Source organism: Podarcis vaucheri, assembly GCF_965113315.1.
Source record: "Podarcis vaucheri genome assembly, chromosome: 3".
NCBI classification, from domain to species: Eukaryota; Metazoa; Chordata; class Lepidosauria; order Squamata; family Lacertidae; genus Podarcis; species Podarcis vaucheri.
In genome coordinates, this window is record NC_138761.1 from 90,397,163 (window position 1) to 90,410,208 (window position 13,046).

The 13,046-nt window shown below is 39.9% G+C and overlaps 1 protein-coding gene across 7 annotated transcripts in view; it reads left to right on the forward strand.

The window, feature by feature from the left end:
* The window catches only part of EYS (eyes shut homolog), a 511,791-nt gene that overhangs the window by 14,812 nt on the left and 483,933 nt on the right, over window positions 1-13,046 (forward strand). For 6 of the 7 annotated variants that reach the window (XM_082218133.1, XM_082218135.1, XM_082218137.1 and 3 more), the window contains 3 exons: window positions 6,202-6,324; window positions 9,987-10,100; window positions 11,580-11,693. In XM_082218133.1, the coding sequence (XP_082074259.1) occupies window positions 6,202-6,324; window positions 9,987-10,100; window positions 11,580-11,693 (351 nt within the window). Of the gene's footprint in view, window positions 1-1,769; window positions 1,870-6,201; window positions 6,325-9,986; window positions 10,101-11,579; window positions 11,694-13,046 lie in introns of all 7 variants that reach the window. The other variant, XM_082218138.1, reaches the window with a different exon arrangement.

A 13,046-nucleotide genomic window follows, 5' to 3' on the forward strand; every position in this document is an offset into this window, starting at 1 on the left:
TTTGTCGCATTTCAGTCATCGCAATATTGTCCCATATCTGCTCCTGTGATTTGTTCAACTCTCGCAACTCCTCCTTCATTTTCTCTGTCTCCCTTTTCTGTTCTCTCATGTCTTTTTGAATTTTTTTGTTAGATTCCTCAAATGTCTTTGCTTTGACTGTTAACTCTTGAACTTTCTTTCCAAGCTCTCCTATAGCTCCCTCTATTCTTTTGTCTATCCTATCTTGCATTTCCTCTAATTTATTCTCTATATTGTTTTCATTCTGCTTGAGTTCCTCCTTAATTTTTAACCACAGAAAATCCAAGTCTTTAATTTCTTCTTGTCTTAAACAGGCAGCAAATCAAAACAGAACAGCAATGGGAGGATTCCTGCATTGCTTCCCTCACCTCCACGTTTCCCCCCCAAAAGTTTATCAAGCTGCCTATCAGCTGTTCCATGTGGCTAGCTGGCAGCAAAACAAATGATTCCTGTGCTTCTTTTCCTACTGCAAAACACACATTTTTTAAAAAGCCTTTCAAGCAGCTGCCTGCTGGCTATACCATGTGGCTGGCAGGTAGCAAAACAAAACAAAAAAAGTAGCAAGTGGGTGGAGCTGAGGACTATTAAGCAAAACAAAAGCAGGAAAGGTGCAGTCTAGAGAGGCAAAAAACAGCAGCTCTTTAGGACCCCAGGGGCACCTACAATCACAGCTTTGACTTCACTCATTGACTAGAAACAGTGATAGGTGGGAGCAGCCAGGCTGGTTCTCCATAACTTTTTTTCCCCACCTAGGTGGGCTAGATAAGTATAAGAAAAATTCCTGAAAACAAGTTACAGGGATCAATCAGAGCTGCACAAAAAAAAGTATGAGGAAAACTCAGTACATAGAAACCTAACCCATTGTAAAATTATTACCAAGTGGCAAAAAATGAAATCTTAAAGCAAGGTTTAAAGCAAGGTTTTCTTTTTTCCGTTTGAAGAAGTTACAGCACAAAAAAGCACCAGAGCAGGAGCAATGAGGAGGTGGGGATGGGACTGCTTGGATGAAACAGAGATGAAGCTAAGGTGGAGGCTACATTCATATGCAGTTTATTCCATTTCCCCCAGCCTTTCCCTAATTGTTAATTTCTACATTATATTTGAGCTTTCACATGACGAGAAAGCAACTTCCAGAAACATAGCAGAATATAATGCAAGTTCAGAGCTCATTTCCATATTACTGGCTAATTGATTTTCACACACACAAACACACACACCAGGCCAGGTGACTGAATGATCTCTGAGATTTCTTTTTTAGCTAAGATATGCCTCTAGCTAGCCTAACAACTAAAGCCAGATGTGTTTTGTTTTTTTTACTCACCTACTGGCAATTGCATTTTCTTTCTCTCTGATTCTTAATGTTTTTAGGCAAGAGGCAAAAGGATATTTTGTGTCCAGATAACTCACAGAACTAAATAATTGGAGAAGATCAACTTGGAAATGCCAGCTTTTAATATATAAGGTTTTCCAACGGAATGAAATTCCCGGTGAAGAAGAGCATCTGTATTGCATATTCTTTTAGTTGCATAAAATTTGATACAAGACATGGAAATAGCACAGACACTGCCTAGATGCAATGAGCTGGAGGATCTGTGGCAAGAGAACTGTTTTTACCAGTTTCACGTCCTCTAGGCAAATATGCCATGTTGCATTGCTCTTATATCTGATGCAATGCAACATAAAATAATACAATAAAAACAAAGCAGTGGTTTATTCCACTGCTATTCAACAATATATATTTATATTTGCAGTTAATGCACAGTTATCCTGTGTATTAAATACTCTGAATGAAGTATCACAGAAATTAGAACTGCAAGGACTGTGTGACAAATTCACCCATTTTTGAAAAAGGTAATCGCTCCCTCTTCCAGTGCATTCCATGATGACCTTTTCAAGAAGTAGTTATGAGCATCACTTTATATGCCTACTGATAAGATAATAATTGATAGCTAGCATTAGGCTTTAGGGGCTCCAATCTTGGAGGTGTGACCCAGCATTAAAGCCTGTAAACCTGGATCAGTTCATAAATGACAATGAAAAGACAAGACATACTACAAGGAAACAAACACCTTTGGGACAAAGGCATTTGGGTAGCCATTTATACTAGCTCAAGGTTATCAGGGGAAACAGTGTCTCTCTGGTTGTCTTCTATGCAGCCATAATTCAAAGATACGATATAATAACAATGTACTCCTTTCTTTTGTTTTAGCAGATGCAGGCTTATTCCTTAATGCAAGGTTTCTCAAAGTGGTTGATATTGAGGCCCTGGAGTTTATGGGATTTTGCAGTGGGTGAATAAAACTGTAGGGGTGGGATCAAAAAGGACCAGTGGAGGAAAAGAAGTTTACAAATTATAGTGTGCAAAAAGTAATTAGGAACTATGCGCCTTGGAAATAAGAGAGATACCACAATACAACAGACCATGGTGCTTTATTGCTAAATATAGGTGAAGATTTTCACCTTTTAAACGTTAAATATATAGTGAAATTGGTTCAATTTACATTCCTTAGAACTTGGGTTGAGGTCAGTGTCAACTTTAGAGACTCATTAAGGGGTCAATAAGGGGTTACTGAGCTAGATATGCTGCAATGGCAATAGCTTTTCAGTATTCAGTAAATAAGCATAATTGACCCCTTTTGCTTGAAGTACTAGCAAGTGAAAGAGTGAAACACTGATTTCGGTGTGGCTATTACTACCATGCAAAGTTTAGTGTTCTTGCATTCATTTACAGAGCCCTAAGCAACCTAGGTCCAGAGTACCTCAGGGATTGCCTTGACTCTTATATCCCAGCTCAGTCACTGAGACTCTCTGTAGGAGCGTCATTGGTGAGGCTCAGCCGACAACAAGAAATGAGCCTTTATTGTTATTCACTTACTATTGTGGAATACCCTGCCAACAGAGGTTCAACGGGTGCCTTATACATAAAATATATGTGCAGGTCAGTAGTGAGGTTAGGGTGCCTCAGTGAGATTACCAGATTGACTCTTCCAGTGTGCCTGAACCACCACAAACTCACTTTTGCACAGCCCTGCATCACCCCTGGCACTGTTCTGGGATACAACAGGGTGCCGCTGCTGGGAAACCATGTTCACAGCACTGCCACTCCTCGTTGGTTGCTCCTGCCAAATAGTACTTAAGGAATTTCAACCGTGCCAAACAGAGAACATGACATTCTTCTAGGATGCTTCATGAAAGTCAGTCGTTGCTGCACAGATATGTCACTTGAAGGCCTGTGTGACATCTGTCTCATGGGAACCTCCACTAGACTCCATGGTTTCCTTTCATCTCTCCTTGTCCCTGGTGCTAGAAACGCCACTATTAAAAGAATCGCTTCTTTTCTTATAGGTTGCTGAATAATTAAATTCTTAATAATGCCACTTTAACCTTACAAGTAGGGCTTGCACTCTTGCTATTATAGATGTGAGCACAGTATAATCAACAGGAAGCATTTGCCCATGTTGTAGAAAAATTCTTATCCTAAGGGTTTTGCTTATGCTTCAGAATGACCCCTTTGGGCATTCGTCAAATACTCTTATCCTGCTGAAAATGTTCCTGGGAGATTTTCTGAAAACCAAAGCAAAGTTGAACCCTTCCTTCCCACTGATTATCAAGGGGATATTTAACTGTGACTTGCGCCAAGGAAACCACAAAATTTTCACAATGCCTGTGAAAGCTTTCTTTTTTGTGATGCGAAGATGGTCAATAAAAAAATAGAAAAGGGAGTGGGTAGATGAATGCAGATCAAAATGGTTTTGCTTTGTTTTGTTTTGGAGGGGGAAGCCTTTAGTGTGATGGAGGCTCTACTAAATCAGATTTAAATGTATATGTCATTTGGAATATAGGGAATAGTGTTCTGTAATTCCAAAAAGTCATTGTGAAATTCTTCCATGGTTAAATGTCTGTTTCTGTCTAGTAGGAATTGCTACCCCATTAAAGATCGTTCCAGCTGTTGCATAAAGGACAAGTCACACCTCCTTGGAATGGGGGAATGATTGGGGAAGGCTGATCTTTGCACATTCATTGGTAGCCACTACACCCTCCCCTGGATTCTGAACAGGCAACTTGAAATCACCAATGGCTCATTGCACCAAAATGCAAAAGAAATTTCAGTACTGCCCTTTGATCTTTCTCTGTCCTTCACAAGAATTTAGATTCTCAAAAGAAAAAGTTTATGCTACAGAAAACTCTGAGCATCTGCAGAATGCATTTCCCTCTCTGCTCTGTAAATACAACCACCTCTAATACATTAAGAATCTGGACCACTGACTTTCTTTAGGGAAAATAAAAAAAATCCTTCCAGTAGCACCTTAAAGACCAACTAAGTTAGTTCTTGGTATGAGCTTTCGTGTGCATGCACACTTCTTCAGATACACTTCTTCAGATTTCTTCAGATACACTTCTTTAGATTTCTTTAGGGATGCAGCCAAGTAGTTGTGGCCACAGTGAACTGCTTTCTCCAGACTTCCAGGCATAGGGGAGTTCTGAATTCCCCAGTTTACAGTTTCTTGAATGTCTACTGCAAAGTAATTCTTGCTAGTTCAGTAGGAGCTGCTCCTAGGGAAGTGTGCATAGGATTGCAACCTTAATCAGGGAAGAAGGCACAAAAAATCATTTTGATGAATCTCCCCAGTCTTTCTGGAACCTGCAACATACAAGCTCGCCTCTCTTAATGAAAGGCATTTCTCTAGCATGTTCTTAATTTGTGTATCAAGAGTTCTTGCTTCAGCTGACTGTTTTAACTTACCCCGTTAGCAAATGTGATAACAGAAGTTTGAGAACTGTCAGAGATAATAGAAAAATAAAATTGTCCCATTGCTAGAAAATAGCCAACTTTATTATGATGCTAATTATTAGTTTTTGATGTCATTTGTATTGCACAAGCATTAAGCGGTTACTGGGCTGGCTTTAAAAGAAAGGTAGCTAGCATTATTAAATTATGACATGTTGAGTTTAAAGGACACATGTCCACATATGGACACTTAAGGAACACAACAGAAATGGCTGCAGAGAAGTTCTTTCAACCAAGCTCATTGATAATTGGTGCTGATAGGCACCTCTAATAGCCTCCTCTGGCATACTGATCACAACGTTTCGCTTTCACTCTCAATCTTGTTATTTGTGTTACTTGTATTGTTTAAAAATAAAGCGAAGAACAGAAATGACATTCAAGAGCAAGTATAAAAATCAGTGTTTTTGCTTGTGCTTACAGAATTGTAATGGACACTTATTTTCAAAGCTTTCACATTCTCATTCTGCTTACATCAACATTTCCTTCTTCAAACAGTAGCCCTGTAAATAAGATTCTTTACAAAAGTTGAAACGCTAATAAACTCCGCTGCTGACAGTGGTGACGGTGTCGAGATTTTCCGGAATTCAAGGAATTGCATGCCTTTTGGCATCTAATGTAAGAGTTCTTAACCCCACTCCTCCCTCAGAAAACTATTCTGATGTGCCAGAATTGCTCAATAAGTTGTCGGCACATTTGCTTTGAAAATAATTAAAGCAAAAATTCAGTGCTATGTTCACTTACCTGTGAATAAGTACCATAAAACTTGGTAGAGCTTACTTCTGAGTAGACACATACAGAACTGCACTGTTGGAAGTGTACATTTCAGATCTTTTATAAGGCTGTGCTAACATGTCACATCGCTTCAGGATCTAGAGAAGGCACTGGTTCCCTCTCTGCAGTCCCTTGTTCTTCAAGGATTCTTGATTTAAATTGAGGAGCTTTGTCCGTTTGAACAAGCTACTTTTCTACCTAAATAAAACAATTGCTTTCTAGTAATTTTTTTTTTAAAAAAGTCATCAAGCACCGTAATACATGTTTTTAGATCAAACAAAAAATGAAGATGTAAAGAATCCTTCTGCTGCCACCCCACTTACCTGGAAGTAACCCTCATTGAACTCAGTGGGGTTCGCTTCTAATTAGACATGTAGAAAATGGCAACGTTAGTCACTAATATTGGGAGGGGGCCATAAAAATAATGGGTATTACTTTGACATTTATTTTTCTTGAGTACCAACTTTGGAATGCTGTTAAAGTATTGCAACTAAAAACTTTGAGAAATAATGTTGATAGGTTTTTTTATTTACCTTGTGGAAAAGTTATATGTATTATATATATATATATATGACTTTTCTGCAGTAATCTTTGCTTATTCACTTTATTTCTCTGTTCAACAGGTTTTACTGGTAAGCTGTGTGAAACAACTATTGGTGGCTGCTTGTCACGACCTTGTGGCGCTTTCAGTCTCTGTGAAGATGGAGTTGATGGTTATCATTGTTTCTGTGCACCTGGTTTTATAGGTAGGTTTGGATCTAAAGATACTTTAAATTCATTAAGCAGACCCCTTCCCCCAAACTGCTGCATAGCAGCTACTATTTTGTCAGTTTGTTGTCTATCAGTCCTACATAGCTCACTGTGGTTCCTGCACGATCATTTATGGGAAGATGCGAGAATGTGCTGCTGGATTCCTAAACCAGCAAGGATTATGTTGAAGGTGCTAACTGCATAAACACATATGTAGTGGGACTTAAATAAATATATTGTCACTACAATTTGTATGAGAAGGCCCTTTATGAAAGGGCCATAAGAATTTCACAAATAAAAATAGTGGCATCCCTTGGCTCATAGAGTTGGTTGGGTGGATTTTAAGTGTTGCTCAGTTCAGCAGCCTTTTGGGTGAGAACTTGCTCGGTGTCTGAATTAGATCCCTGTTACAGAGCTGGCATTTGTTCTCTAGTACCAAACCGCACATAGCACATCATGAGAGATTGGCTAAAATTATATGAGAATTTTTAAATAACCCATGGGATCTTAATGTGAATTGTCTATTCATCTATGCACTGATTAAGAGGGGTAGGTCGGAACATAGGAGGATAAGCTCAAACCAGCAGTTAATCAGGGCTTCGCTTGACCTGGATATTAGGAAGAGGAGACACAGCAATATCTGCAGCAGAATTCTCCTTGTCTCCATTCTCCATCACTCTGCCTTCAGGATTATCTTTCGCAATTCCCTTGTAACTGGAAATGCATAATACTCATTCCTTTCCCTGTGTCAGTTTGCTATCCTGTCAATCAGAAGTCAAGGAGGAGGACCACATGACCTAGTATCCCTGGTCACTGGAGTTTTCTTTTCACTGTCTACTTGTACTTCAATATAATTGATTACTGCAAACTGTAAAGTGCTGCTGTGAAACCTAACATGCTTGCTGGATGTAGCTACTTGGAAATCAAAAATACTAGGGTGATTTTAACAGGACTCTGCATTTAGATAGTACACTGGTACCTCGGGTGGCGGGACGCGGGTGGCGCTGTGGGCTAAAGCCTCAACGCCTAGGGCTTGCCGATCGAAAGGTCGGCGGTTCGAATCCCCGCGGCGGGGTGCGCTCCCGCTGCTCGGTCCCAGCGCCTGCCCACCTAGCAGTTCGAAAGCACCCCCGGGGGCAAGTAGATAAATAGGTACCGCTTACCAGCGGGAAGGTAAACGGCGTTCCGTGTGCGGCTCTGGCTCGCCAGAGCAGCGATGTCACGCTGGCCACGTGACCCGGAAGTGTCCCCGGACAGCGCTGGCCCCCGGCCAATAGATGTGAGATGGGCGCACAAACCCCACAGTCTGTCAAGACTGGCCCGTTCGGGCAGGGGTACCTTTACCTTTACCTTTACCTCGGGTTAAGAACTTAATTTCTTCTGGAGGTCCATTCTTAACCTGAAACTGTTCTCAACCTGAGATACCACTTTAGCTAATAGGGCTTCCTGCTGAGACTGCACCTCCGATTTCTGTTCTCACCCTGAAGCAAAGTTCTTAACCCGAGGTACTATTTCTGAGTTAGCGGCATCTGTAACCTGAAGTGTCTGTAACCCGAGGTACCACTGTAGTTCATGTTGGAAATTCACTATCAGAATTTTGGCAGAAAACCAATTATCCTGGCTTTTGTTAGATGTGGAGTCATTGTTCACCACTTCCAAATGAAATCATAATGACACCAAAAAGTGTACATTTAAAGTAGACAGCCAATGTGATTTTTAAATATATATTTGTAGATTTCTCTCTCTCTCTCACTCTCTCTCTCTCTCTCTCTCACACACACACACACACACACACACACACACACATATAATATTTACAGAATAGTCACACAGGTCAGTTGGTTAAGCATCTGTGTTGTAACCGTAGTTGATGGTTTTGTTTTGCTTTTTAAAGCATTATTTATGGTAGTCTCAGTAACTTGTATTATTCAACACCAGATTTTGATGTTGTAAATCATGCTTCTACAGAAAAAGTCATCCCTTGGGAGGAAAAGGGTTTATCGTGCTCTACTAAAATAAATACTTGCTGAAACTCTAACACAACTTACCTGGGAGTAAGCCCCTATTGAATTCAGTAGTACTTTATTCTAAGTAAATATATATTAATACATTTATTAAATTTGTATCCCACCCTTCATCCAGAGATCTCAGGGCAGTTTGCAGCATAAAAATACAATATAAAAACACAAAATACATAATAAAAATAAGAATAACCCTCCTTTCCAGACACATTTAAAAGGGTATCAGATGTTAATCAGGCACAGGCTGATTTTCTCTTGGGGCCTAAATGAACGAAGGCACCACCTGAACTTCCTAGGGGGGAAACACTGCAGAAAAGAGCCATACTCATGTTGCCACCCTCTGGACCTCTTGTGGAGGGAGCACACAAAGAAGGGCTTAAGATGAATCTCAGGGTCTAGGTAGGTTCATATGGAGGGGTGAATCCTTGAGGTATTGCAGTCCTGAACTGTTATAGGATTTACTCCCGAGTAAGTACATATTGAATGACATTGTTAGTCTTAAGTCTAATTTGAAAGTTAAGCACATGCTTCATTCTCTCTCATTCAAATTAGGGTTTAAAATGCTTGACAATTGCTGAGCCATTCCCTTTGATTGCAGAGAAGTAAGCAGTCATGCCCACCATGATTACAACTCTCAGAGCTGACCTTAAATATACTTTCAGGTTGCTAAGGGGCGATTACTCCTTTTATCATTGGCCAACATCTTTCTTTTAGAATATTAATTTCAATGGGAAAGCTTTTATATTTTCAAATTCTAGGTTCTAAAAGAATTTCATTCTAAATACCTCTAATGGGTCTGCATTTGCCCATGAAAGAAACTGCTGAAAGCAAATGTTTTCTTGGCTCAATAAATCACTACGATCACCTCAAGAAACATACACCATTCCTCTGCTTTATTAAGGGGAACTTGAAAGAAAAAAAATTTGTGAAACAAAATAGACACAGTTAAGCTTCAGCACCACTCAGTCTAAACAGTATTGTATCTGAATTATTTGTTTAATATATTTATATCTCACCTTTCTTCCATGTTGGGATTCTAGGAAGCTTAAGACATTTAAAATTATAATTGTATAATGAAGAGTAAAAAAGCAAACTAGTTAAAAACAGCAATTAAAATACTTCAGAACAGAATTAAAACTAGCAATCAAAACAGTAAACACAATCTAGCTTTGTTCACTTTTGCAGCTTTGCTCTATGGACTTTATCTGATAGGTGTAAAGAACATTGCAAGTAAGCATGTGCATGAGCTCTGTGTGAGAGTGAAGTATATGCTTAACTTTGGGTGGCTAAAGACTGGAACTTCAGCATAATGTTAGATTAAGTTGATCGACCGGGGACTTTGACATATTGTTGGATCATTGTGGCAAACACCCTTAGGGATGGCCAACTTCCTCAAAATTGCCCTCAGAGAACTGAATACCAAAAGGAGTTGGAAATTTATAGCAATTTGTATGGAAAATGTGAGCGTTCTGTCTTCATGAGATAATGTTGCCTGATGTTGGTTACCTTTACATCAAAGGTAGGATCCTCTACATGGAAATTAAGCCCCATATTCACTTATACATTTGATTTTGTTGTTTCCATTTGCGCTGCCCTATGAAGAATTTCTCAGAAATGTCCTCTTCACTTATTTCAAGGGAATAACTGTGAGACAGAAATGGATGAGTGCCTAAGTGGCCCCTGCCACAATGGTGCTACGTGTGTCGAACAGCTTAATGCCTTCAGCTGCCAGTGTTCTGATGGATTTCAAGGTAACCAGAAAATTATCAGCCTTTAAAATGCAGTGGATACAAATAATCATATCTAGGAGATTTATGCACATCCCACTGCATGTTTAATTCAGAAGTAAATCCCTTTGTGTTTGCTCAAGTAAGTGGGAATAGGATTGTGCCATTAACTTCATCCAAAGCTAGAAATGTAGAATCATTTCATCTATCTCAAATCCTAAAAATAACTGTATTCACAAATCATAATATATTACTGTAAAAATTTACAATAGCGGCTCTTTCAGTTACCTGGTTACTTCAGTTGAGTGCTTTGGTTATCTCCTGTTGATAAATATGTGGAACAAATGCTAGCTTTATTTAAATATGGAAGGGTGTAGCTATTGGGCATGATCCCAATGCTTGCCTCAGGTCATGAGATGTATGAGCGCCTCTGTTGTCACCCGTTGTCCTGTCGTGAGCTTGAGAATGAAGGAGAAGATATAGCAAAGGAATCAACAAATGATACTAATTGAAGGAAGAAATGCTAGAGGTCCAGTGGAGGTGTCTATAGCACTGTCTCTTCTGCCTATACTGAATCAGTTTAGATTATGGCAGCCTGAGGATACGGAGAATCTGTTTGAAGAAGTGTGGTCAGCCATCTGCCTCCTTGACCCTTGCCCATCCTGGTTTCTTAGAACTAGCCATTGGTGGGTTGACTGGTTGGGACGAAAGAGTAATTGATGCTTCATTGGAGAGGAAGGAGGTACCAGAGGTTGAGAAGTGTTGAGGTGTATATTTTTAGAACTGACCTGGTTCTCTCCTGGTTCAGTTTTTTTTTTTAAATTGTTAATATTGCCTTGTATAATTTCAATACAATGCAATAATAATAATAGAGTTCTGTGTCCTAAAACGCACACCCAAAACAAGGCTGGGGGCTTTGGCCTGCCAGATGTTGCTGAACTACAGCTCCTATCATCCCTGGTCATCAGCTGTGCTTGCTGGGGCTGCTGGGAGTTGTAGTTCAGCAACATCGGGAGGGCAAAATATTCCCCATCCATGCCTCAGCATATAATACCACGAACTCTCTCAGGTTCTTAACTAGTATAATGTGTTTTTCACGTTTGAAATTTCTCCTTTTACTTTGGTGAGCATTCATTCACTAGCTTATCAAGAACAGAAGGAAGATTTCCCTTCATGTCACGGCAAATGCAGTCTATTATATTTGTGTCATTTCTTTTCTCTTCCCTTTATATTGATACAAATTGATAAGGAAATTGCCTGCCATGAGTCTTGAGAATCAATTCAGTGTCAGTGAAGACTTTGTTCTTTGTGTGCCTTCTGAGTAAACCAGTGAAATATCTCGAATAATGCTTTAGAGTGACATGTTGAAAGTATAATAACGTTACTGACAGAAAGTTCTGAGGAGTAAGTGGCTTTCCATGGAAATGCAAAACAAAATCGTAGTCATGATTAAACGTCTGGATGCTGCAAAATATTGTCTTCTTTCCTTCCACTACTTTATAGGCACACTTTGTGAAATCGACATAAATGAATGTCGCTCAAACCCCTGTCTCCATAATGCAACTTGTACAGACCTTATTGGTGGATATGACTGTGTCTGCCTTTCCGGCTTCACAGGTGAGTGGCATCCATAATGGATCCTGTTTTCTATGGAAGAGTAGCCTTCAAGATATTCATTAAGACTAATTTGCTGCTGCTTCCTTCTTGTTTCTCTTTATCTTCCCCAACTTGCATTCATTTGCATTCCAGACGAACTGGATTGCCAGCCACATCTGTGAACTTTTCCAAAATAAAATGAGCAGGGCCATGCCTAGAATGGACCGTGACTACATCTATGCAAAGGGTTGATAAATATATGCTTGATAATTGTTGCCAGAGAGCACTAATCTGTCTCCTTTCTGTGTGTTTGTTCATGAGCACCTTGGCTCAAAGGCTTCATTTTGACTGGAAAGGAAGGCTGGAGAGTTCTAGATAGCTAGGATAAAATCCACTTGAAGTGTCCCATAGAAGCTGTCTATTGAAAAGGACAAAGAAGTCTCTTCAGCCTCCATACACTGCTTTGGGACCTCCTGAGATAATTAACGCTCTGGATCATGATAGAATCAAAGGAACACCATAGCACTCTTTGGGCATGTTTATGTTGTTTATTAGAATAATATTAAATGATTTAATAAATGAATGGAGGGAGCTAAGGGGCCAAGGCAGCCTGCTCCATCCCCTTGCTTTTGTTATTCTCATTGACCTCCATGAGTTTCCTGGGTTTCTCTAAAGCTCCCTGAGTCTTCCTCAACCTACCTGGACCTTCCAAGTCTCATTTATTAGCAGACATGCATTCCAGATGGGTGCCATGTCTTTACAGTAGAGCCCCAAGTGATTCCAAAAGAGGATTCTTGCTATCATGGGCTCATCCTGCATCCAACTAAGTTTTAAGCAAAGTGTACCCATGAAAATTAATGGACCTAAATTTGCCATGTTTATTAATACCCATGGGCCTACTCTGAATAAGACTAACATTGGACCCAACCCTTAGTCCGGAATGCTGGCTTCAAAAACTGAAACAGTCACACCATGTTAGCTCTGTGGCCTGCAGCCATCTCACTCCTTATCTCCCCTTCTTCCATTTATGGGACAGTTAGCCATCAAAATGCTATTTGTCATACTTTCTTAATTTAATAATAATAATCTTTTTTATGAAAACCTCCATCTTCATCTCTATTGCTCCCTGAGTACCTTACAAGGGCACTTTGCAACTTAGACTGAAATGAAACATAGTTTTGCATGCTGTGCTCTTTGGTTTTTTTTCCACAACATGGTTTGGGCCAGGCATAGGCAAACTCAGCCCTCCAGATGTTTGGCCTACAACTCCCATGATCCCTAGATAGGACCAGTGGTCAGGGATGATGGGAATTGTAGTCTCAAAACATCTGGAGGGCCGAGTTTGCCTATGCCAGACAGTAGTTTGTTCTCTGG